Source organism: Amphiprion ocellaris, chromosome 15, assembly GCF_022539595.1.
Source record: "Amphiprion ocellaris isolate individual 3 ecotype Okinawa chromosome 15, ASM2253959v1, whole genome shotgun sequence".
Classification (NCBI taxonomy): Eukaryota; Metazoa; Chordata; class Actinopteri; family Pomacentridae; genus Amphiprion; species Amphiprion ocellaris.
The window spans coordinates 26,485,015-26,512,812 of record NC_072780.1 but is presented as its reverse complement, the minus strand read 5'-3'; the positions used below and the strand labels follow the sequence as shown (position 1 = coordinate 26,512,812).

General features: G+C 38.0%; 1 protein-coding gene across 1 annotated transcript in view; it reads right to left on the bottom strand.

Moving 5' to 3' along the window:
- Positions 1-6,756: 6,756 nt before the first annotated feature.
- LOC111571913 (venom phosphodiesterase 1) overlaps positions 6,757-27,798 on the bottom strand; it is a 57,099-nt gene continuing 36,057 nt past the window's right edge. The window contains exons 16-25 of the mRNA XM_023275329.3: positions 25,480-25,549; positions 25,272-25,359; positions 24,795-24,967; positions 18,293-18,338; positions 17,902-18,056; positions 13,321-13,456; positions 11,502-11,579; positions 11,231-11,363; positions 8,577-8,733; positions 6,757-7,570 (exon numbers count right to left, since the gene is read on the bottom strand). Coding sequence (XP_023131097.2) covers positions 7,397-7,570; positions 8,577-8,733; positions 11,231-11,363; positions 11,502-11,579; positions 13,321-13,456; positions 17,902-18,056; positions 18,293-18,338; positions 24,795-24,967; positions 25,272-25,359; positions 25,480-25,549 — 1,210 coding nt within the window. The 3' untranslated portion in view covers positions 6,757-7,396. The remainder of the gene's footprint in view (positions 7,571-8,576; positions 8,734-11,230; positions 11,364-11,501; positions 11,580-13,320; positions 13,457-17,901; positions 18,057-18,292; positions 18,339-24,794; positions 24,968-25,271; positions 25,360-25,479; positions 25,550-27,798) is intronic.

Here is a 27,798-nt window from a genome sequence, read left to right as displayed (position 1 = left end):
TTCTGTAACTTGCCTAATACTCTTATCTGCAGGTTCTGGGTCATTTTTTTCACGCTGTTCTTCAAAATACATCCCTACAGTCTCTAAGAGTCTCCACAGGAAATTCAACTAAATCCAGAGCTAAGTCTTGTACGAACACACTCTTTATTTACATATTAATAAAAACAGATGCATTTTAATGCTGTCTTCACACTTATCAGTAACAAAAGTGTAAAATCTTTTAATTGCTAGTAAATCAATGTAAACAGAACCACCACTACAACCAGAATAACCTGTAATGTTCCATCTTACTTAATTTCCAATTATTCATGTTTTGGCAGAATCTTAGTCACTCCCTCTACGTAGTCAGAGTATAAAACAAAGGTTCAATGAATGTTCTGCCAGAACTTACAGTACTTGCTGGAAGTAAGTACTATGATGCATATCCCTCTAACCGGTTTCACTATTGGTTGTATTTGGTGGTCTTACTTTATTCTGAGGTTTCTGTAGCTACCCTTGGCCACCAGTCTGCTGTGCTTCTGCTGACGACTCATGGAAACATGACAGTAAATGTATCATCCTACCCTGGTACTGGATGGATGAGTTCATCGTGTGTCTGAGTTTTATTAGAGCTCTCTGTGTTTAAGAAGGAGGGACACTGACACATACTACTCATGAGATCCACAGTTTTTCGTCCAGCAGAGCCACTGCTTTTGGTGTTACTTGCATTGTCACTCTGACAGAGCAGCATTGCAAACAGTAATGAGAAATCACCTAAAGTGACTGTTGTAATGGTACGAAATACAACAAAAGCATTCATGTGAACCACTGCCACTGCAGACTTCGAGTCATTAAACAAAGTGAGACCAAAATAGCCTGAAGACGTCACGAATTCGGAGAAAAGTTCTGTTTATAAACCTTTGAGTAAAAAAGAACAAAACAGTAGTGTCAGTGACGAGGATATCCGGACACAATGAACCATACAATCATCTGTACGAGAGGTAATGGTTAACTTTGAAGGAGTGGAAGGAAAGGACACAAAGGTCACGGAAAGAGCATACAAGCAGAATATATTCAATATATTTATATCCAGTATCATTTATATATATCCTGATTTTTTTTGTCTATATAATTCATATTATGTCTGTCATTTGTATATATCCTTATATCTATTATGTCTATATCATTCATATTATGTCCATATCCTTCATATACAGTCATGGAAAAAAATTATTAGACCACTGTTGTTTTCTTCAATTTCTTGTTCATTTTAATGCCTGGTACCACTAAAAGTATATTACCTGTAGAATAAATACAAGGAACACGACAAAAAATGCAGCTGATTACATAATACCTTCTTATTTGACGTGCTTAAGCTTAATTGTATTCCCAGAGTATATAAGAGGCCATTGCATGTCATATGCAGCACTGCACATGTGAAACATGAATAAAGCCAATGTAGCAAAAAGGTGAATATGAACTATTTACTACAATAGGAAACTTAATCTCAAAAAGATAGTTTAGTGTATATATGGGCTTTATCTCTGGTAATGGTAACGCTAGGTTCACTGAAGAAGGATGGACAAGGACAATATTTTAATTAAACAGCTTTCATTTGACATTTATTATTAAAACAATCAGCCTTAAATGTAACTGATCACAAACCACCAAGGGATCCGATAAATGACCATTTAACACAGTATTAATCCCAACAAACAGTGCCGGTAACTATAAACAATTTTTTATCAAGTGCACTTGGAAACAATATACAAAAAAAAAAAAAAAAAAAAAAAGGACAATGTGAGTGTGTGTGTTCAGTTCAGTACATCTACCTGGGTAGTATGATTTTGTTCAAAATGTCTTCACTGAATTTAGAAGAGATGAGTGTATCCTTTTCCATTGCCGCACAATAAATCACAGTTGAGATCTCACACCCTCCACGCATGCTGATCCACTCCTCACTCTACAAGGCTCACTGGGATCTGGCTTGCCGTTCAGCATCCACTTTGACAATATCAAAAAAACCCAACCTGCATACAGCAGTTGTTTTACAATTGAAATCTATATCTCTCCATTTACTGTATAGTATAATATTTCTCTGTTTCTACAACATGAGTTCAGCGATAACAGAAAACACAACACATAAAGCTGTGTAAATGAATGAACTGCGCAGCATTAGCTTCCAGTAAACACATCACAGCATTCCCCATATTTTCAGACTAAGTCACCAAATTAAACACCACAAGATAGATACATTCTTTCTGGCCATCTCCGATTGTTTTTTTTTGATTGCATCAACATGAATAACAGGATGCATAACGCTGCATACAGACATAATGTAATATGACCTCATGGCGAAATTAGCTAGCATGCTAAACTTATGTACGGTAAAAGTGGACCAGAGCTTACGCCAATGGAAAACAATAAGAAAGATGTCACTCAACGGTTTAGCTGTGCTTTCTCAGAGGTAAAAGTCTCCACAGTGCAAAAGCTCTCTACCGTAAAAAAGTAAAAGAAAAACATCTGCAGCGCTACTGTGCACTCTACTTGTGCAACGAGAAAACTGCACTGAGTTAACCCTAGAAATACTGTCAGTTACTGTGTAGTGCAATTTATGGGTGTTACACATGCAAAGGCCTAGACTGGTTTCCTGCTTACATTCAATTCAAGCCGTAGCACAACTTAGAAGTTGTCAGCTCTCACATAATGCCTAAAACAAAAGAATTATGTGAAGCCACAAAAGGCAGCCATCTTGGCACTGCTGGAAATTGGCATGAGTGAAGAGACAGGTAGCGAAAAAACTGAAGATCTCCAAGACAGCCGTTCATTACATCATGAAAAACAAGCCGAACATGGTACTATCAAACTGCCAGCTGGTCGCGGCAGGAAACGTCTTTCTACCCCACGAGATGACCGGGCACTCCCTGTGTCAGGAATCGTCGTCAGACTTCCAGGGACCTTAAAAATTAGTATACACTGTCAAAAAATATGACTTGTTCGGCAAGGACAGTTCGAAACCGACTTCTTGAACCTGGTCTGAAGTCACACAGGGCACGGAAGGAGTCCTTCATCAACGAAAGACAGAGGAAAGCCAGGTTACTCTTTGCTGGGGATCACAAGGACTGGACTGTTGATGACAGTCAACTGGACCCTCATTCTGTTCTTTGTTCCTGAAATCCCCTTGTAATTCCCTTTTAGCTAGTCATGCCTGCTTCCCTGTTTGCTTTCATCCCCTGAGCTCAGAGCAGGTGTTTCCTTTGTGCTCGTCTTTTATTGAGCAGCCAGCAGCTCCTCATTGTTGCTGTGCCTACTGATCAGTCCCTCCAGCTGATAAAATGAGACTGTAAAAGCAATGGGTTGCTGTGGAAGCCCTTTAAGTGCAGCAGATTATTGCATCTACAACCTTTCAGCTTTTATAGATATTTTTTATTGCTGTTTTGGTTCTATTTTTGTTCATCCCATTATCCAAATATGAATTTAAACATGATAAAGATGAACACAAATCATATATGCATGACTTACATGTTTCTAATGTGTCTTGTTTTGTGCAATTCTAAACAACCCTTCAACTCTGGACTGAATGTTTGCTTTTATTTTTATGCTTCTGCATCAAAAACAGAATCTAGATATAGGTCATGCAGCAAACTTTGGCACATCTTATGAACTCTTTAAAATAGTTATTTTACAAAAATTATCTCACTGATTCAATAATATGAAAAACAGGTACCTGAATAGCAACAAAATGTTTGTACCGGTCATTTATGACAGCAAAAGCCTTGAGTTAGGTCAAACCAGGCTTCTATTTAAATGAATGTGGACAAAGCTATAACTGCAGTTGCAATATTTACTGGAACATAAAAAATAAAAATGTATGGAATCATCAGTCAAATCAAAGTTGGATGACTCTGTTATTGATACACATTGTAAACCACTATGTACAACTATATAGACTGTATTAAAGGTGGATGTATCAACCGTAATGTCACCAGTTGGTTTGTGAATCGCTGTTTTGAGGCCTTTAGTTTAAAAATTGATGATTCTTTCGAAACTGGATGTGAAGAATAGGCGGCATCTGACTGCAGAACCCAGCACAATGTAGCCCCGCCTTAAAGCATAGCCTGGTTCATTGTCGATTTTACTGTAAATGGGACCATAGTTAACAATATGGACACCACGCTGCATTAAAAAAAAGTCTTTCAATCATAGATTGAGATCATAAGCTTAACAGGAATGCTAACTTAGGTAGCCGAGGAAGTTTAAAGTCGGTTCATTTTCTCATAGACTTCTATGCAATCAGACTTCTTTTTCTATGCAGATGAGTTGCCCCCTGCTGGCTGTTAGACAGAATGCAGGTTTAATGCACTTCAGCATAGGCTTTACTTTTCAGACTTGGATGTTTATTCCATCTTTTATATTCGGTCTACCTGTAGGACATATCAAATGTAAGTGCAGACCTTTTACCATTTGGCAATGCATATGTGTTACAACATTACTGGCTGGAAGTTTCACAGTTTGACTGTGACAAAGGGAGTGATTGGCATTTTAGAGAACGGTGTGGGTAATGTGGGATACAAACACTATCTTTCTGTAGCGTGCTAAGGAGCAGAACATTCCAGAGCCACACACAAAGATCCAGAGACCCTTTCCCAAAGCTGTAAATTTGGTAAGACACCATTTCAGGAGACAACTAACCCAAAATTCACCTCCAAATAGAACATCTGCTGATCGGATAATAACTACCAAAGGACAACTCATGACACTCTTGGAGACAACAGGATGCCTCCTACCTCCACTAGAATCTGATAAGGGTCATAAAATGTCAACTGTGAGGAAAACCACACCTCTGCAGGATTGGCATTCTGACCTTCTGATCTCCCAACCTAACACATAACAGTTTAAATCAGAACATTAAAGAAATGCACCATCATTGGAATGACGATCTGGGCTCAGTCTCTGATACCAGGTTGATCAGGACCAGGATGGAAGAAGAACACATTAAATCTGAAGTGTTTGTGGAAGATGCACACACGATACACAAACACCCCCTCCTCTCTCTCTGTCACAGACCACAGCCATTAAAGACACAGAGAGACTTTTTAGTCTAAGAATATTTACTCCCTATGTCTTCTTTTTCTTATTATTAGTGAAAGTATATGCTTTTATGTTTAACCGTGTTTTAAGTTTACCTTCATGTAGCCTAAAGTCTACAATTTGTAAGTTTATTATGTTTACACCTTTTATTAGTATCACTTTCCTTCTGCTAAATGGATGAATTTACAAATTATAATTTGTTTTCCAATTCAAAATTCAAAATTCATCACCTTTTCTACCCACTGCTTCCAGTGACAATCACAGTTCATTATTTTATCTGCCTTTATTCATTCATTTGTTCACTGTCTGTTGTTGTCACGTCATTGTTGTTTATTGTTTGTTTGTAGTATTAATTAATTAATGTTTGTGTATAATTATCAGCGGTTCTACCGTGTATTTCCTTGTTTTGGGAACTGGAGGTCAATGAAATCAGAGTTTAGGACTTTCAGAATGAGACTGATCAACTTCGTTTTAATCAAAGTCTCTTTGACATTTAGCTTAAATTGATATTTTCCTCAGGCAAGCTGAGGATGGTGCCCCTAAATTAACAAGTGCAATTTTAATCCTAATGTGTAGTTTCTACCATTTCTACATGTCCCGCTACATTTCTCATAGATTTCTATTCAGGATTTTTTAAGTAGTGAAACTCTCCTTTTTGACATCTCTGCATTATACATTTTCAATGCTGTTACAGCAAGTTATTCTCGAATATATACAATATTGGAAACCCTACTGTATGCTGTTCAACAGATAGAAATCCATATTGATAAGCCCTCTATGGTAAAGGTGAAAAATATTGTGTAGAAAGAATATAGGCTCACATAGACACGTATTTCCATGAAACTCATGTGAACTATACTACAGTGCTCCATGATTTGACTGGTTACAACTGGTGTCAATTTAATACGGCATTAACTTGAACTATGGAAAGTCCCAAAGGAAAATCTTGAAAAAAAAATGATAAACATCACATTGGCATTTGTCAAAGCCATATGAGGTAGTCCATTCCCACATCTGAATAAAAGCTTCCGTGAAGTAAATTGGTGTCATGTGCATTATGTGGAAAGGCCCGTTTTATCCATGATTTTCTCATCTTTCATCATTTCCATAATGACACAGTGTTGTGTTTACATGTACACATGCATGAAACCACCTGTGACTAGACACTGACACAAACCTGTTTGCAGAAAATTTCCAGGTGTCAAGGCCTCAGTTCTGTTATTTCTCCTGCAGGCATACGTTCACATTCATTGTGAGTCGACAACTAATAGGCTGCAAAATCCAAAACAGCATGTCCACTCTTATATTCTTGAACATATTTGAAGTGTAATATTTAGTTAAACAGTCTTTGACTTGAGGACACACTAAACATTATCCTACTAGGTAACATTTAGAAGTAGTGCATTAACAGAATAATAACTATAATAGCGGTACTCTGCTAATATGCAAAAACATTTATATGATTTGCATCTGAACTTTACCACAGAGGACATTTTGGCTTGTCAGAGCAGGTTTTATTAATGACAGTAGTATTCCACTTAAGGGAGGCCCCCGTCCCACTTACTCATGTCATTAATTAACCTTGTGCTCTTCCTCCTGACAGACTGCCAGGCCAGTTCTGTTTTTTTCCTATCACTTGTATCATCAACAACAGAGTGACGAAAGCACTGAGCAGAAGCTATGCAGTGACTGGCAGTGTGCTTTAATGGTTCACATGGCTGACAAATGCTGAAACAACTTTTCTGCTGGCACTTTGGAAAGAGGTCTCCGTATAGGCAAAACTGGAAGGAACATGGCAGAACAAGGCAGTTATCTGGAAGTATCTATATTTTGCTACTGATGCTTACTGCAACAATCCATTCAGCTACAGATGTCTGACAAATTAAAGGAAAACACCAACCCTTGACCACTATAGTGATGTGATCTGGTGGCTCTGTTGTACTTTAAAGGGTGTTTTGCTGGCACAATTTGGGTTGACTTGTTATGAGAAAAGGTCTATTGTTTCTCCTTTTACAGCTTCAACATGAGGGAACCTTCAACAGCCAGTTCACCACAGTGAAAAAATAATACATCACTTATCATCTCTGTTGAATTTGATTTGCGCTCATCAAAACCATGAAAAATACATTAAATAGCAACACTTCTTGGAGTGGGCAACGTTATAATTCTTTGTGCAATATGCAGGAGAATACTATCTAAAAATATATATTATATTTAGCATTTTATCAAAAGTTTAATTACATTTACATTAATCAACTTCTTCAATACAAAAAAAAAAACACTGATTAAAAAATTACTATAATTTTAGGTTGGTTGGGGAAATATTTTATTGACTTCTGTGAATGGCAGCTGTGGGGCGGGTCTTCATCCTCAGCAGCTCTGGGATTGGTCGAGTGCTGCCCTGGTAAAAGTCCAGACCCGTGATCCACTCAACATCCCTGACACGTGACTGGTGAAACCACATGAGATCTTCAACCCACTGAGATTCGGCTTCTGTACTCTGTGATTAAAAAAAAAAAAAAAAAAAAATGTAAAAAATTACTTTTTAGTTTTCACTAAACCTGCTTTGTGAAATGGACCCCAGATGTGATATGTAATCCCTTGACTGACTTCTGGATCTATCCTGTGGTGGCTCTCTAGCTGCCCAGAAAACCTCCAAAGTGAGGTTCCAGGAGGTATCCTCATCACATGCCCATACCACCTCAGCTGGATTATTCCATGACTCAGCTGGCTGCCTGCTCCGTCCCGATGCCTGAGCTCCTAAGGCTGAACAATGCCACCTAACATGAAACTTTCAGCCACTTGTATCTGAAATCTCGTGTCTGAGCTGGAAGGGAAAGCTCAAGGTTTACCAGTTTCAGCCCTCACCTATGGCGAGTAGTAGTGACTGAAAAAATGAGATTGCACATGCAAGCGGCTGAAATTAGTTTTCTTCGTAGGGTAGCTGGGCTCAGTCCTACGAATATCATACGGATCTTGGGCATCCTGGTCAAGCTTGGAGTTGAAAAAGAGCCCACTGAGATGGTTCGGGCATCTGATTAGGATGCCCTCTGGCAACTTACTTTGGATTTTTTCTGGTCAACTGGGACGAGAACCTAAAATAGACCCAAAACTTGCTGTAGGGACTGCACATCCTATCTGGCCTGGAAACCCTACAGGAGGAGCTGGGAAACATTGCTCTAGAAAGGGATGTCTGGAATGCCACATCTGATCCCAGACAAGCGGCAAAGAATGGCTGGATGGAGAAATTTTGTTTGTGGAAACATGCCGTCACTGTCTGATATACAGATCATTTCATTGTTTCAGAACAATTTGGCCACAAGTCATAAAACTTGTAACCAAGAGTGGACCCTTTGTTCGTAATCTGCTTTTATTGCCAGGCTTCACATTGAGACATAGAAAGTGCTTCAGTTTATTTGTCTGGCCCAGCATGCCATGGTTAGTCAAAGAGGATTAAAGAGCAATGCTGAAAAGTCTCCTCAAAAGGTGAACACGTGATGTCTTACTTTGCAGCTCTCTGAATTGTCAGCTCGATGGGGCAGCAGGAAGGAAACGGTCTGCAGCTCTCCGACACAAGCGCTCACTGGCTGGTTTGAGTCCCTACAGCTCGTTAACACCACAAAGTAATGTGTTGGGATAGAGATGTTTGTTCCGGGCACAAATCTGGAGGAACATGAAAACACACAGTCATTATGAAAGCGTTGCATCCACTTTTCTGTGTTCAGGTCTTGCAGACCCAGACAAGCTCTGGCTCACGGTCCAAAACTTGTAAAGAAGCCGAAGATAAAATTGGGTTTTTATTTTGAAAACCATTTGTGTTTTTCTTTTAGTGCAAAAAAGCAGCTTGTCACTGGGACTTTTTTGTCTGTGTTGGATTACGGAGATCTTTTGTGCATGAATGCTTCTGCTTAGTTCCTTCAGATGGTCGACACCGTTTACCATGCTTCTCTGAGGTTTATTACGTAACTGTAAAGAGTCGACACACCGCTGCAAGTTATACTCTCGGGTGGGATGGCCAGCTTTAGCCATCCGAAGGATCCATCATTGGTATACTTTCATATATAAGGCAATACTTGGACTATTGCCCGCCTACATTTGTTCTCTAATTGCACAGAAAAGTGCTGATCTTTACTCTCTCCATTCACAAGATCATTTGTTGCTTTCTGTTCCATATGCTTGTACTGAATTGGGTAAAAATGGTTTTGTTTATTCTGCACCTTTTGATGGAATATGTTGCAGAAAAATTGGAAATTAACCGAGTTAATCTCATTGAGTGCTTTTAAATCCAAATTGCAAGTTCTCGAGGCCCACTCCAGAACATGCCCTTGTTTTTCATAAGTTGCTTGTAAATTTAATTTTTTATGTTTTCTACTCATGTTTTCATTATGTTTTAATTATGTAATTTTATAACTGTGTTTTGTATTTGCTCCTGCCTATCTTGGCAGGATTCCCTTGCCCAAGAGGTTGTTCATCTCAATGGGATTTCTCCTGGTTAAATAAAAGTTAATAAATAATAATAAATAACTGACCTGCTGATGAACTATTCAGATGTCCCAGACTATAACTGCTCATCGTCCCCCGAGTCAAACCTAAAAAAAATCTGTCCCTTTAATTGCAGGAGTGGAGTCAGGTGTGCAGAGTCAGTCGACCAGCTGATCCTGAGCTTTTTTGACTCTTGTACCGTTCCATTAGTGTTGTGCCCCTGTTATTTTCTGGTTTGCTGTGCCACAAATGACCTTCAACATGACTCCAACATCTGTCTCCCTGAGCTCAGTCCTGCACCCTACTTTCATTTTCCAGACATCAGCCCAGCTCCTCTCCGGTATATTTTCCTGTTCCACATGAGCAACCCTTTAATAAACTATCCTGCAGTCAACTCACCACCAGTCTTCTGCACATGGGTTTTTTAGTTTAACAGTTTTAACCACATGTTGCACAAACATAGAGGATATTTTTAATCTGCTCAGTTTTATCAAAGCCTATTCTACACTGCACTATAGCTTGGAATTCTGTGTAGCTTGGATTTAATACTATTTAATAAGTGTTTCATACAGTGCCCGGCCAAAAATAAGTCGCACATACTAATATTTTGTTGGACCACCTTTAGCTTTGAGAACAACACACGTTCGCTGTGGCATCATTTCGATAAGCTTCTGCAATGTCACAGCATTTATTTCTGTCCAGAGTTGTATTCATTTTCTGCCAAGGTCTTATATTGGTGATTGCAGAGTCAGACCACTGCACAAAGTCTTCTCCAGTACATCCCAAAGATTCTCAATGGGGCTGAATGTCTGGACTCTGTGGAGGTCAATCCACATGGGAAAATGATGTCTCATGCTCCCTGAACTACTCATTCACAATATGAGCCCCATGAAACCTGGCATCATCATCTTGGAATATGCCCGCGTCCGGGAAGAAAAACTCCATTGATGGAAAGACCTGGTCATTCAGTATATTCAGGTAGTCAGCTGACCTCATTCTTTGGGAACATAACGTTGCTGAACCTGACCAACCCCACATCACCATTTTTTCGGTAGAAGGACTGGGTCACCAACAGTCAGACAGCAGAGTGCGAAATCTTTTCCTTTATGATGTTCAGTGTTTCCACTAAAGCAGAGGTACAACTCCCTTGTTTGGAGGAAGACTTTTTGCAAACCTCCCAGTCTGCCTTGGAAGTAAGACATAATGGGAAAAGAAACCCTGTGGATAAAATAAAAATCTGACAGTCCAAAGCTTTTTTTGAAAAGCTCAAAAGTAGTTATAATGATATTTTATTCCATTAAAGGTAATGTTTGAGTAGCTTGGGTGCCAGAAAAATACAGTAAAATAACAGGTGTTTTTGGGGGCTTTCAATGAAGAATATTTGCGTTTGTGTACAATGAAATTACCTTAATAATTTTCTTGAGAATTGCTTCACAGTTGCAAGTTATTATTTTTTACTGGGCATGTTATTGTTATGCATTTTTAATAATTTCAGGGATTTATATAGAAAAAATACAGGAACAAAAATGGACTCCTGCACACTGTCTAACTTGCAAACATAGATTAAACATGGCAATGTTTCAGTACTCGATCTTCACTTGTAAAAAAAAAAATATACAGGATAAAATCTGTAAATTTTTTTAAATTATTGTTTTGGGATATAGGAAATGAAACTTACTGTTGGATTTGTGCTGGAGTGTCATACTGGCCGTCGTAGTTATAATCAAAGACTGGGCCCATCACCACATTTATGCCATTGTAAATAGATGCATATTTCTGAAGCAAAGTGTTGTGAAAGTAGTCCCAGATTTCTGAAAAATTAGAGAAGAAATTAAATTAAAAGAAAAAATAGAAACAGGAGAAGATAAAAATGAAAGTTATTTAAATTCAACATAATTTCTCTCAACAACATTCAATAATGTAGTCACTTAGTTTTTGCCTTAACTTACTCTTGAACTCAGAGTACATCGGCACGACATTGCTCAGCAGTAACGCATCAAACTGCTGGTCCGCTGTTGTATTCAGGTCTGTAGAAACACAAGATAAACCAGTGACTTTCATAATGCGGCATCGTGTGGCGACAAGGAGAACGTCACTGAAGTAGCTCAGACAGAATTCCTGTTTTTTCTACAGTTAACCCTCTGAACTTCAAGCAGTTTCTACATGTTTAGCTACTGCCACATTTTAATTTACTGTTGGATCATTTTTTACTGCTGTATAAAGAAGTAGAGCTCAAATAGTATTTTTGTGCACTATGACAGTTATAATGCCATTGTGCATTAAAAAAATAAGCTAAAATTGAATTTCTTTCTTTCTTTCTTTCTTCACAAGTGTTCACAGGTGTTATCAATACTGGAAAAAAAAATGTTGGCTTTACACGTTACAGATAATTTACTACTTTTATTCGGAATTTGTTCCTATACTTTTTTTCGTCTGCTCTGTGTTAACACTGCCTGCTGTTCAGCCGAATAATCACAGTTTTTGTGATGTGGTTGTTTCTTGCAGCTGACCTATGAATGGTGTTTTGGTTGTGCTGAGAATCACAGAATTTTTTAGCTTTTACAGAATCTGCCTAGTGCAAAGTATTGATTTTTGGTAAATTTTTAAATGAGACATATGGAACAAAGTAATATCAATTATTTTGGTTTTGTAGATGAAACACCACGACACATTATTACTTCTAGAACCATTTGACGTTTGGTTTTACAGTTTCTAGCTGATGAATTATGTAAAAAAATAAAAAAATAATAAAAATTAAAAAAAGAAACAAAGATAACATGCATTTAAGACCCACGAGTGTGTCCAGAGAGTTGAACCTGAACTCAGTTTTGGAAAAACTACCAAAACTTAATTTCTCCTCACTGCACTGTAAACAGTCCAGCATGACAAATACAGCTGCGTAGGCCTTCAGGTATCAAATCATTCGCTATATAAAATCAAAAAGTCCATGAAAAGCTTCTATGTTTCATCAAAAATAGCTCACAATGCATCTCCTCTGCTGCCATTTACTGACATCATTTTACAAAATTTAAATTTAAAGTGGCCTGCACCACTCTGCATTTGTAATTTACTGAAGGGAACTGTATCTTGTGAAACCATGTTTTTATACTGCTTTTTAAACTGGGTCATTTCACCCAAAACAGAACAACGTGCCAAACCACACCACAAAACTGCACAGGCACGACTCAAGGAGAACAAAAAACCCCTGAGATGTTGATTCCAAACTCTACAGGTCCCTGTCAGACAGAGCAATCAATAGCCTGATACACTGGGATGCCACCCTGCAATCCACAGCACCCAAAGGATCTGCTGCCAACTTCCTGCATACCACAGAGCCTGTTTTGATTCTACATGATTTCAGGTAGGCAGCTGAATGAAGAATAATCCCATTCTGTCAAATTCCCATTCTATCTCCTGCTGTAACATGGCAAATTTCACTGATCAATAAACTGTCTGTCTGTCTGTCTGTCTGTCTTGTCTGTTTGTTGAGAGCAAGAAATATTCAAGAGGATCGCACTCAAAAGCACAAAAAATCAAGTAAAAACACATTCTGGAAACACTCCGAATGAGGTTCTACACACCTCATCGTTGTGATTCGTTTAGAATGAGCTGGAATTCTGTGGAAGAGTGTTAAAGAGGGAGGAGGTGTAATCACTGAGGAGGCCTCATGGTCCTGATAAAAGTCAAACATCAAACTGCAACTGCAGTGTGTGTGTTCACTCATGTGTCTGGTGGGTGTGTTTCTTGTGAAGCTCAGTGAGTACGTACTGGGTGGATACAGGAAGGCCTGGATGAGGTTTCCAGTGCGGCTGTAGTCATCACACCTTTGGCTCTGAGATGCTGGAAGCCTCACATCTGCCCTCAAACAGTCGGCCAGTACAGGCGGCAACGGGTCCAAGTTACTCTGGAAGAGTGGGACATGTTTTGGTTGCTTTTTAAATTAGAATTAATCAACTCCTGATGCAGTTTCAGACCACGTGGCCACTTTAGAGCTTATTACGGTCACTTTGATTCATGGGTTTTTTAGAATGTACCAAAGTTTTGAGAGTCAGTTAGTGTGACCTAAGTTAGACCATCTGATCGTTTTTCCAAGGAAAACTCTTTCTACCAAAGAAATCCCCAAAAACTGTGTGAAAACAAAGTCAGATGTTAATCCAGACACCACTGAGAATAAGTTTTCTGTTTTGTTTTTTAAAACCGGAGATTGGTCAGCTTTGTTATTCAACCGCGCATGTTGAACATGAATTTCTGCATCAATCAAAGTGGGAAAGACCCACATCATCTCCAGGTTCATGGTTTGGTCATTTTTTTTGTAATTCATTAAAAACACACAGAAACATCCCTGCACTGTTTGAAAAAAAGGGGAATATTCTACAGCTAGGATGCCAAACAGTACAATAATTATTTTCAATGATTAAAATACATTCTTCTAACCTTAATTTTATAGGAATCATGTGTCTTTTCTATCTTTTTAACATTTAATTAAGGATATTTAAGTCTGCATATATATAGTATGTATATTAGATAGATGGATGGATAGATACTGATGAAAGCACATTCATTCAACATTTTTGTTCTGCAAATCACAGAACCTATACTTCCTTTTCTAATAACTGTCACCAGTTTCTAATTTTGTATATATTTACAGTATTAAACTTGAATTTATGTGTCAGCTATTAAATCAATTTGAAATGTTTGCAATAAATTAGCCTTATATGTCAAACAATCAGTTTTCTCTCATAAAATAGACATTTTATTGTTATAAACAGTTACAGAATTAAAATGTTATTTTACATGACATAATTTCAGTCTATATTTGGAATTTTGTTGCTATTTTTGTGTATTTCAAAAATAAATACATAAAAATAGCACATCTGCTGGCTCCTGGACTAAACCTGAAACAAAGGAGATAAAAGAAGAGCTGTTCAACCAATGAGAGTAGAGCAGTCATCAAAACTGATCACAATTTCCACAATCTTGCAGAATGATTATTTGTGTAAATTGGACAACTGCAGATGTTAAACATTAGGAAATTAAACCAATCGTCACAAAATAGCACAAAAACAAACTGCGTGATTAACCATGACCAATTTAAAAAAAATAATTTATCCATTGCTGTCTTTTTTTCCATTATGTCTTTTGTTCTATTTTTTTGATCACATTTTCAAATTTTGGCTTTTTAAATCTATTTTAATTGAGCTTTATGTCAATTTCTCCTTTCTTTGTCTGGTCATTGTCTTTTTTTTCTATTTTTCATTTTTCATTTAACCAGGAGAAATCCATTGAAATTAACAACCTCTTTTGCAAGGGAATCCTGGTCAAGATAGGCAGGAGCAAATACAAAACACAACTACAAAATCACACCATTAAAACATAATTAAAACAAGAGCAAAAAACATGAAAAATTTAATTTACAAGCAAGTTATGAAAAACAAGTGCATGCTGTGGAGTGGGCCTCAAGAACTCGCAGTTTGGATTTAAAAGCGCTCAGTGAAATTAACTCGGTTATTTTCCAATTTTTCTGCTACATATTCCATGCAAAAGGCGCAGAGTAAACAAAAGCATTTTTACCCAATTCAGTACAAGCATATGGAACAGAAACCAACAAATGATCTTGTGAATGGAGAGAGTAAAGATCAGCACTTTTCTGAGCAGTTAGAGAAAAATGTAGGTGGGCAATAGTCCAGATATTGCCTTATATATGAAAGTATACCAATGATGGATCCTTCGGTGGCTAAAGCTGGCCATCCTACCTGAAAGTGTAACTTGCAGTGGTGTGTCGACAATTTACAGTTCGTAATAAACCTCAAAAGCATGGTAAACAGTGTCGACCATCTGAAAACATTGAGCAGAAACATTCATGTATGAATGATCTCCGTAATCCAACACAGACAAAAAAGTTCCAGTGACAAGCTGCTTTTTTGCATTAAAAGAAAAACACAAATGTTATCTGAAGCACTTTTGACTTCACTAAGGTGCTGTAGTAATGAAGCTTGTCTAACACAATGTGAAGAATATTGGCCACATGTGGATGGAAATTTTCTTGGAATTGTGTCTCCAAAAACAACTCCACCAACAGATCATGATCTTGAGATAAAATCCCAAGGAAACACTGGATCTAGACTGCAATATTTCTTGATCATCGCTGTCTGAACATCTGCTTTAAAGATGACACTATGATCACACTGATAATGCCATATTTATCACCTTTTATAAGTGTCTCTATTGTTGCTATCCTTCGTTTTAATCCTTAATGCTGGCATTTATTAAGAATTCCTCCTGGAAAACCTAATGTTGTGTGTCAGTTTGACTTGTGATTTGTGTATATTAGCATCACTTTGCTACAACCAGAATACCTCCTAAATTATTATAATTGTCTTCAATCGGATTACCACAGGCTCAAAAAAGTAAGAGATTATTTAAGGGAGTGATATACCGTAATTTCCGGACTATTGACCGTACCTGAATATAAGGCGCACTCACTAAATATAAAAAGAAAAAAAAAAATTGCACATATATAAGCCGTACCTGTCTATAAGCCGCAGGTGTCCATGTTGTAACATGAGATATTTACACAGAAAGATTTTTTTAAACTTTTAATTAAATACACGCTTTTTTTTCTGAACAGTGCCTGTAACACGGCAGAAACACAGCAGTAAAACACATTGAGTCAGTTCATGCTGCCGACTCCAACGTCTCACCATCGATTCATTGATATCAAGCTTACATGCAGCAGCTCTATTTCCTTCTACAACAGGCAGATCGATTGCCTTTAACTTAAAAGCTGCATCACACACATTTCTTCTTGTGTTTTCCATGATGAGGGTGTGTGCATGAAGTGCAAAATGACCGATCTTAAGAATTTAGTGTGAGTGCATTTGATTTAATTCGAACAGAGTCATTGTTCCACTGTGACCTGTTCGGTAATTTTATTGGTCTGATGTGACGAGGCTAAATGTATTGCTGGCATGAAGCTCACCTGTAAAAATCTATACATTAGCCGTATCGTTGTATAAGCCACAGGGTTCAAAGCGTGAGAAAAAAGTAGCGGCTTATAGTCCGAAAAGTACAGTAACTAGTATTTCTTGTATATTGCAGTATTTGATCTAATATTTAAAATGCCTTGTAGTGCGTTTTAATACATGTCTTAGTTCCTGTGCTCCCTCTGATAACCTCTGCTTTTGACGATGCTATAAAAATAAACCTAAAGAGAGTTATTTAATGTTTACAAATGATCTCACACTGTCAAGGCCCAGCGGGGTTTGAACCCTGAGTGCAGGCACCGCAGACGACAGGCAGACGGACTAATACTGAAACGGATTTTATTCAAAGGAAACACAAGATACTGTCTGGGCAGACCAGGCCGCTGATTAGCGATCGGACGCAACTGCACTCTCTCTGCAGCTGTGTCCGATCGGCCGGGATCATCAGCTGGCCAGAGGCGTAGCACCGAGGAGGGAGGGACCATGACACACACAGCAACAAACAGTCCAGAAAAGTCACTGGAGTGTCTTATTAGAAGAGGCAGAAGTTTACAATACTGTAGTTTGTTTGGCATAAAACTTTCTTTAATGGGATGGGCAGGGTTTTACGTTGCTGGCAGAGCAATTTTACTCAAGCTGATGGAATTTTTCTCAAATTTTTCCTTCCTATTGCATCCAAACAGCTGGCAACAGTCCACAATCAGTTTCTCTGATCAGAGGGAAACTTGACATTCATGATTCATGTGGGAACCAGCACAGTATTGGTGGATGAACATTGCTGCTGTATGACAAATGTCTGCGCTTGAATGATTTACTTAATTAGATGGCTCTCTTAATATAATCATGTTTGAGTCATGAAAAATTCCCACAGAATACGGTTAGCTGGTGTTTTCAATATTGGTGGAGCACTTCCTTTGTGTAAATTGAAAAGTATTATGTGGTCAGTTGCAGCATCATTAGTCGATTGTTTAATTTCTGTCCTTCAGTTATTAACATTGTGTTTTTTGCATGTTAACATATGAAATATTCAACATTACCTGCTTGTTTCCTGTTTGTTTGTTAGACTCATACCTCATGAATTACTTGTTACTACTTATATTGTGTAAAGCCTTGCTTATTGCATTTCTTTGCATTTAGTTTATTATATATCTGGCAGTCCAAGCATACTTGCAATATCCAATGATTATTGTGCTAATAGATGGCAATACAACAGCTTAAATTTAAACTAGTCATCAGGAGTTAGGTTACTTTTCAAAAATCCACAGTACTGCACATTACACAGCATGTGCATTTTTACTACATTTGAACATCTCTAGTAATGCTACTGTACATTTTAAATAATTCTCGTCCCCAGTGATGCACATACCGGCCTGTCCATGGTGAATGAGCTCCACAGAGGCATCAGGGCAGAGCTGCTGTAGGCACTGATGAATCCCTCTTGGTGGAGGATGCAGTATTTCTGGTCGGGCTGCAGCATGCGAGGACGGCCGAACAGCAGGTGCTTCTTCTCTGCAGCAGATTCTGAAAGAGGGAAAAGTGTGCTTTAGTCCTAACCGCTGATCAATGTGCAGCAAACGTCGCGGCTGGTAGAGATACTGTGACAAGAGATTCCATTTTCCAGATTTTGGTATTTCTGAAAATGAGCAGTGAGAATCAGGACAATAAAATGGTGAAAAACTAAAATTATTCATCCAAAAGAATCCAAAAAACCTTGAAGATGAAAATTAAAAGGTTCAATCTCTGTCAAAACTCCTAACCTTCTTCTGCAGTCAGATTCAGACGGCTGTTGCTGGCATTTCCTGCCTAAAGAGAGAGAAAGATTTAAGAGTAAACAATAATAAACAACACATAAATGCATCCGGAATTCACATCTTATCCAACTGAACTGACTTGAATCATAAAAAGAACTGCAAAGATTTCATAATGTACTCTTTCTGTAATGAGGGGGCGCTACTCTGTCGGAGCGACTCCTGACAAGGCTTGTGTTTTTATGTGTTGTTTTTTATTGTGGAGCCTGTCAAAGAACAATTTCTGTCACCGCTTGGGACAGACAATAAAGTCTATCTATCTGTCTATCTATCTGTCTATCTGTCTATCTATCTATCTATCTATCTATCTATCTATCTATCTATCTATCTATCTTCAGTGACTTGTACCAGACTTCCTCACAACATGTATGTGGCTTCTGTGCTGCTCAGTTTTAAAATTGTATCTATATTTAGTTTTTTATTTGACAGTTATTATCACTGAGAGGAGTTATTTATTCCAAATACAGTTCACATTAATACCTCAAAGCATATTTACCATGCTTTGATTCTGGTGTCTTTTAGCTTTTAGTAATTTCAAGTAAACATTATTGGTGTTATTTATGTCTCAGATTTCAGTCACACCAAAGTCAGGTCAATCTGTGTTAAATCTATGTTAAAAAAACAACACAAAAAAGAAATGTTTCTCTAACTGCATACCAGTCAATTGCATGACATACATATTTAGTTTTTTCTTGTGTAATAGAACAAAACTTTAGTGCTTTGGTGCAAAAAACAAAACAAAAAAATGAAGGATAGAAAAAATTTTAATTATGAAAAATGTTGTGTTTTTATGAAATGGTTATTTCCATAGTTGTTTTTTTTTCTTCAAAAAGATTTTGGGTATTTTCTCAGCTTTTTAATGTTAAATAAAGGATATTCACATATATAAAAACAATATAATTACCTATAATATGTTAGTTGTTAGTAGTCTATTACTTGTAGTTAACTGTTTTAATTTAAGAAATGTTTTTAAAATATACAAGTCATATTTAATGGTTTTGTCTATTAAATAAAAATGAAATATTAGTGAAACTATTTAAAAACTAAAAATTAGGTAGGTAGTGTTAGTTTACATCATACATATACATTCACAGGCAGTTTTTTTATTATTATTTTAGGATAGTTTTGTGTATTTCAAAAATACAGAAAAACAGTATTTGTACTATTTAAACAGTTTACTGCAAAAAAATAAAAATTAAAAAAAATCTAATGAAATGATGGCTTTTTCTTCTGAACATCTCTTAGTTGGGTCACCCACAGATATTTACTTCAAATTACTAACAGAAAGCCTTTACTCCCCCTTGATAATATGTGATACTTCAAATTAGGATCAATGGAAAACACGGTCTCAATAAATAGTTCCATCTTATTAAACTACATGGGCTTCATTGTGAGCTTTTCGCTAACTCCAATGCATTTGTGTTTTTAAAACATAAAAAAAAAAAAAATAGAAAAAGATGTCACAATAGGAGACAAAACCTTGACTTGAACTGCTGTTTTTGCAACTGTACTGCTCCACAAAAGTAAACTAAGTTACATTCTCATTTTCTAAGAGTTTTCTGACAGAGACTCTTGGGAGACTGTCGGAAACATCAGATTTACCACCAAAATAAGAAAATAAATATGACTTTTCACAGTAGTCCTAGAGGGATCTTAAGAATGTGAAGAAAACTGTTTGGTGGTCATCTAGCTGAGTTTCGAGAAACTTGTCACTCCTGATTTCTGAAACATTTTAAAATCCACTCCACAAAGCACAAACACGTCCAAGAAGTCTTCTGTGACCGACATCTTCCCCCAGTCAGGTAGCTGCTGGTTTCACCACAAAGCCTCACCACAATTGCTCTGACTGGAAGAAACCATGAACCTATTTTGGATGACGTTCTGGAATAATCTGTTGCAGCTTTAGCCTGCTGGACTTAAACAATGCTGCTACTGTTTCGGTACTACAGGACACCAGTGGAGGTCTTGTCGAGTTCATGCCATTGACGATCAAAGCTGCTTTGGTTCCGTGCAGAAAACTGACAGCATGACTGGCAGGAATCGTCGTTTCTGATCTCTCTCACAGTCATAACACAGACTTTGCTCTGCTGAGGGATTTCGTCTTTACTCCCTCATTGCATTTTGTGCTTTTCCAGCTTCGGGATCTCTTCTCCAGCAGTGGTTTCTAATGACTTTGCCACTGATACACCTCTTAAAATGAAAGAATTACAGACCGGATTCATTGCCAGTGGGAAAGTACAACTGTGATAGTTGGATTGTTGCAGAATCAGTCTCATACATGAATACAGCGGCTTCATTTTGCACCTGCATGTCTTAACAGTAAATCAATTTTCCGTTGAAGCAACCATCCAGTTTCAGAGTAATCAGTCCATTAAATGGCTCTTATTGCATATCATTCCTATTGTTATGGTCCAGCAGGAACCTCATCAACCTTCTAGATGGCTCAGTAGGCTGCTATTGCCCCATGTAATGGTGTCACCCAATTTAATAGTGGTGAAGCCATGATTTTGTACAAGCACAAATGGATCAAAGTCCACCTTTGGAGGTTGAATGAGTTGTTGGTGGCGGATTTTCACCTTGAAGATTCGAGTTGAATTCCCATATTGGGCCATTATTGTATTTTCTTTTAATTCTTCTTTGTTTGTTTGCATTTTCAGTTGATATGTGGTTAAGTTAAGGGAACCAAACTACTTGGATAGACTACAGAGAAGATACAAAAACTCACTTTTCCCACTGTGACACCTACAGCAGATATTTTACATGCATTTATTCACACACCCGCCAGAGGTGGCAAATGTTAGTGGGATTGCAAATTGTTTTTATATGATCACACAGATTGATCATAGCCCACTGGACTTACTAGAAGCTGGAGGAAGTTTCCACTGGTATGGAAAGTATGATCAATCAGGGCTATTAAATGGGTGGATTCGGATGTAAAAAAACAAATCAGACTGAATTCATTGCAGGAACTTGGAAATTTTTATGGTTTTACGTACTTCTGTGCAACCACTGCCCAGATCTTGACAGGCACTCAGTCAGAAATAAATGTTGTTTTCCCTGCAACACAGATGCGCTTCATAATACGGAAAAGACATTTTCATTTTCTCCGTTCTGAATATCTTTTCTTTCCTTTGTTCTTCCTTAAAGTTGGAATAAACTCACAGTTTTTCCTCTTCTGCTTTCACCATTTACTCCTTCATGAATTGATGTTAAATATAATCTTATACACGGTTTCATTTGAAAAACAACAACTGATTGTTCAGCATTTTAACTTCTTGGTGTCTTCTTTTAAAAAAAACAACATAAATTGAGATACTGTTTTGTTTTTGGGTTTTTTGTGTTTGTTTAGACAATACAGCAGATATTAGGGCTGCTATGGGGGGTGTGGGGGAGGTGGCAATGATTTTTTATTTTTGTATAATAATTATGGTATCTTAACAAAAATAGCATATTGCCAGAAAAATGTAATTGTGAATACCCTGAATTTTAAAAGACAAAATATCTATTATAAAAACTAAGTTGTAATATTGACCAATTTTTTTTTGCAATTTTTTCAAGAAATCATGTATGCTTTTTCAAGTCAAAATTTGTGTGAAAAAGGTGAATATTTTGAGAATTAAGTCCTGATTTTGTGAATAAAAGGCTCACAATTTTTGTGATAAAGTCAAAACTTCACAAGTTAACGTTCAAGTATTTTCGAAATTGTATTGTTCATTTTTTCTTATCAGTTCAATTTGGAGAGGAGGCCAATATTTCCTGCCCTCCCAAAGTTTTATCCGAGTGGCAATTGAGTGTTTTTTGTTGCTGTTGTTGTTGTTTTAGACAATACATGAGATATTAGGGCCACTGTGAGGAAACTATGAGAGACTATGGGGATATTTCTATAATAATTATCATATTTTTACAAAAAAGTCACACTATTTGAAAAATGTAATTTTAAATTCCAAGAATTTTCGAAGAAAAAGGGTCTATTGTGAAAAAATGAAATTATAATTTTGAGGGAAAATATATTTTGGAAATTTTTTTAATTCATACGTATTCTTCTTGAAGAATAAAGTCAAAATTAGAAGGAATAAAGTGAGTAATTTAAGACCTTAGTCCTAATTTTATGAATAATTTTGACACAAAGTCTGAATTTTACAAAAAAATGTTCAAATATTTGAGAAACCAGGTCAAAATGTGAGGAAAATAAAGAAATTACTGTTTGTCATAATTTTTGCATCTTGAGAGTTGATAACAAAGCTGTTGAATCCGACACTACAATGCAACCAGAAAGACAAACTGGGCCAGTTAGAGTAGCTGTTCTTGTAAACATCCCTTTTTATCTGCTCCTGATAGCAAAAAGCTTCCAAATAGGTGGAAAAGGGGATTTAGGAGGAATTATACCCTGAAAAAAGCTTGACTACTAACAATCCTACTGGTGGTGTTGGTGGTGTTGGTGGATAGGCTGGCTTCACTGCATGATGCTGCTGAAAAATTTAGAAAAATCTTGGTTTCTTCCCACATTCCAAAAACATGAAGTTAATTTGTGATTCTTAATTGTCTGTAGGTGTGAATGTGAGTGTGCCAGTTTGTCTCTATATGTAGACCTGTGATAGACTGGTGACCTGTCCAGAGTGTCCCCTGCCTTCACCCTAAGTCAGCTGGGATAGACTACAGTATAGATAATGGATGGATGGATGTGTGTCAGCAATATGGAAAGACCTGATGAAAGAATTGTGTTCACAGAACTGTACGTTCTTCATCCACAGTAGAGAGTAAAAGTCAGGGTATCCCGGGCTCTTGTCTTTGCTCACTCATGTTTTACAGTTTATGGGATCAAGAGAGTAAATCACTGGGAACCTATTTCATTCCACTGGCCTCTTGACTTGGAAAACAATGTGGCACTTTCCGGTCGACATCACTGTTGTAGTTGTTTCCATGGTTTCATAACTCTCCGATAAGTTATCCTGGTAACTGGCTGCTGGCCTGTTGCTCGTTATATTTTTGCAATATGAGAGCTTTTCTCAGACATCATGTCTCCGGTCTTGATGAGATAAGAGTCTTGGACACCCGCCAGGAACTAAAAACATGCATCATGACGTTATCGGCTGCATTGACCATTTATTTGAAATGTCAAGGTCATCATGCCCTGTTTCACTTCCAATCAGGTTCTGGCTAATCCTTTAAAATGTTTCTTGTTTGTCTTGTGAGCAGGTTAAGCACAGGCTGACCTGTCCAGCATTTTAGAAAAGTGAACAATCTGTTTACATTGACTTTCTGAACCTCAGTAGTTGCCCCCCCAAAAAACCCACAAAATGACACTATTTGTTACAGCCCCAAACTGTAAAAACTACACTGATTTTCAACTTTCCACCAGTCTTTTGGTCATTTGGTCAGGAAACCTAACAAACTCTAAGCTTAAAGGTTGTGGTATTTCATCCAAATTACTTCACTCTGCATGTCTCATTTAAGAGTCTGTTCGGTAATTTGCATTTTGTGCATTCACAGAATCAGTCATCTCATTTTACAGCTGCCAAGGCATGTCTGCACGAAATACATCATTTTTCACATTAAGTTTTTTTTTTATAAACACAGTCTTTGTTTTCATTGTTACAAAACTCTGCTGTGTGTTTCACTGACAAATACAGTTTCCAAGTTATTCTGGTGCAATTATATAAAATCATTGGTATTTATTGCCAAACTACCCACTTGGAGAAATAAATAAAGGGCCCTTGTTTTGGCCTCACATTGCTGTGCTTCATTAATGAAATGTGCAAAGACCAAAAAACAGAGAAATAACATTGAACTTATAATTACTGTTTAAATTAGTGTTTAAAAGTGGCTGAGACTGCTTGTAAACTGATGCACTGATTTTTATTTTTTGTGATAATAATTTTAAGGCTACAAAACCAGCAAAACCAAGCAGATGTTAGGAAGCTGCCACTTTCCAACTTATTCTGAAAATGGTTGGATTTGGTCAAAATCAGCCCACTGGATTGCTTTGTTGTGGTATGAAATAAATCATTGAATAATGGGCTTTGCCAACATGTACTTTTGGGCCAGCTGAATGAGATCATCCTTCTTGTCTGTTATAATTACATTGATTTATATGAATTTGCTTATAATTATTATTTTGCAGTTGTTTTCTCTGAAATAATTGCTCAAAGGTGCAGCCAGGTTGAACCTTGGTTCACATTTGCATAAAGACAAGGCCAAATCCCTTTGCTTTCCTATTTTTCCCTTATTCGGTGTTGTGCAAATGTAATGCATATATATATATATATATATATATATATATATATATATATATATATATATATATATATATATATATATATATATATATATATATATATATATATATAAAAGAAACAAGAAATAAGTCCCACGATCTTTCCAGTTCTATTCTGTTCCATTCAACTCTCCCTTCCAGTTCACCTCTCCAACACGTAGGAAGGATGATACCCACCAGGTCGATACAGGAACATCCCAGGGGATCTTCAGGGTTCAGGCTCTCCAGTGGACACTCAGCCGGCCCACTTTGCTCTGCAGGATGCGTCGGTATGTGGTGAGGCTTCCTCAGGACGTGATTCATGCTGCCGTGGGTCCCATTGTTGTCAGTGGGGGAGATCTCTAGCACATCTGCATTGAGGCAGATTTACCCACAACAGAGATTTTAAAACCTAACCACTGGTTGTGTGATAATACATTACATTTCTGGAATCACAGACAGTGAAATCATCATGATCAACATTCACCACTGATGTCTAATCTCTGGCAATGCAGATGTACACAGGAAATGGATCATCATTCACTGGTGCATTTAACTTTTTGGAGTTGGGACTTTTCCATTTTGGCTTTGCTTTTAGATGTTTAGTCAAACCACAACAGATTACAAGACGCAGATAATGATATTTCTTTTATTTTTAAAGACCCATATACTCACCACACATGAGGTTGTATAGCTCAACGTTGCCAAAGGGTTCAATTTCTGTTTGGTGCAGAAATTTTGGGCCATAACCGACAAACATGGCCTGCAACAGACGACGAAGGAGGTTATTTAAAAAGCATCTTTCAGGGCTGCAAGCATGGCCAAGTTAGGGAAAATAAATAACAGAATTAAACAGAAAAGTGTAGAAATCCTAAACGCTCACCTGCATGCTCTCAGCATCGTTGTCGTAGCCGTGATTCCCCCCAGAGCAGAATGTAAGAGATCCTGGATTCCTGTGGAGACACACAGAAGTTCCCCAGTTTTACCATAAAATTAATCAAATCAAACTTTCTTCAAACTCCAAGCAGTTTCTGGACATTTTTTGCTTTGCTCCTGTCTCATTTTTCTCACTATGGGTTTGTTTTTGCGCTGCAACAAAGTCATGCAAATCTATAGAAACAGCACAACCATGACTATAAAGAGAAATAAACACAGTGTTTTGAGCATTTTATTAAAGTTATACTGCCCTAAATCATTAAAACAAGAGGACATTTGATTACTTATTTCATGAAAACTGAAAAAAATAGTTACCCATAGGTGTTACCAGTATTCAAAAATAATCTGTGACTCTAAACACTATAAAAACATAATCATTAAAATATCTTGAGGCATCCTGGTAGCTCAACTGGTTGAGCAGGTAACCCATAACAATCCATAAACAGGGGCTATAGTCCCAACACAGCGGTCATGGGTTTGAGTCCAGCCCATTCTACTCCCACCATCCCACCATTTCTTGTCTCTCTCTTCACTGTCCAGGCCAGGACTCAGCAGTCCACCTCCACCTCAAGGAGAAGGGGCACTCCTTTGATGACCACAAGGTGCGCATTCTAGCCAGAGAGGACAGATGGTTTGAGAGAGGGGTAAAAGAAGCCATTCATGTCAAACTAGAACGGCCATCTTTGAACAGAGGAGGGGGCCTCAGACACCACTTGTCTCCCACTTACAACGCCGTTCTTAGAGCCCTCCCAAGGAGGTGCAGCCATCTGTCCCACTTGCAGTCAGGTGACCCCCAACCACCCTCCTAGAGGGCTGGGAGGGGTAACGACCGCCCATCAAAGGCTAACGACTCACATTAACACCTAACGAGTCTGTTGGTTTCGGGTCTTTGTCCACTTGTTTTTGCCACCACCCTCCTGGTGGATAAATATCTGGTACTCCCCACCAGGCTTTCAGAACTGAAGAAGCCTCTTGGATGAGAGGTGAAACGTTTTCGACTCACACGAGGTTAGTCCAGTTGCCATAACTTATGCTTGCTTGAGATTCACTGTCCTATACAATAAAGCAGCCTAAAAGGTCCAACAAATAACTTTTTTATATATATATATATATATATATATATATATATATATATATATATATATATATATATATATATATATATATAAATTTTAAAAAAGTGCAATCCTTAAGGTGCATAGGTACCAAGCATCATAATATATAAGTAAAAACTAACATAAGAAATATACCACACTACATTCATACCACAAGTCATATCATATAACACTGTGTTCCTGTTATTGCACAATTCCCTATCACTGTGTGTGTGTGTCTAGTTTTTGTCCGTTGAGTGCAATTATGGCCCTGGCGTAAAAACTGTTTTGCATCCTGCTTGTTCTTGCTTTTTATTGTCCTGAAACGCCTGCCAGAGGGCAACAGTTCGAAGAGAGAGTGACCTTGATGAGATGGGTCCTTCAGTATTTTGTGTGCCTTCCTGAGACAGCGGGAACTGTACAGATCTTCCAGAGAGGACAGAGGGCAGCCGATGATCTTCCCAGCTATGGTGACGACCCTCTGGAGCGCTTTCTTGTCTCCAGCCATGCAGCTGGAGAACCATGTACGCATACAATATGTCAATATGCTCTCTATGGAGCAGCGGTAGAAAAACACTAACAGTTTTTGACTGAGGTGGTTGTGCAGTCTCTGCTGTGCTTTCTTAATGACCACAGTAGTGTGTGCGTCCCAGGTCAGGTGCTCATCTATGTGGACTCCCAGGAATTTGAAGTTTGACACCCTCTCCACACAGCTTCCACTGTTGAACAGGGGCCGAGTGTCCACTTTATTCCTCCTGAAGTCTATGACGATTCTCTTGGTCTTCGCTGTGTTTAGGGCCAGGTTGTTCTCTGTACACCATGTCGACAGCTGCTCCACCTCATCCCGGTAAGCAGACTCATCCCCCCCAGAGATGAGTCCCACCACAGTAGTGTTGTCGGCGAACTTCAGGATGCTGTTGCTGCAGTGGGTGGGGATGCAGTCATAGGTGTACAGAGTATAGAGCAGAGGACTCAGCACACAGCCCTAGGGGGAGCCGGTGCTGAGGCTGAGGGTCGAGGAGATGTGTGGTCCAGCCCTGACTGTTTGGGAGCGGTCAGACAGAAAGTCCTTAATCCAGAGGCAGGAGGAGTACAGCAGGCCCAGGTCTAGCAGCTTGGTCACCAGTCTGTTAGGGATGATGGTATTAAAAGCCCTGCTAAAATCCACAAAG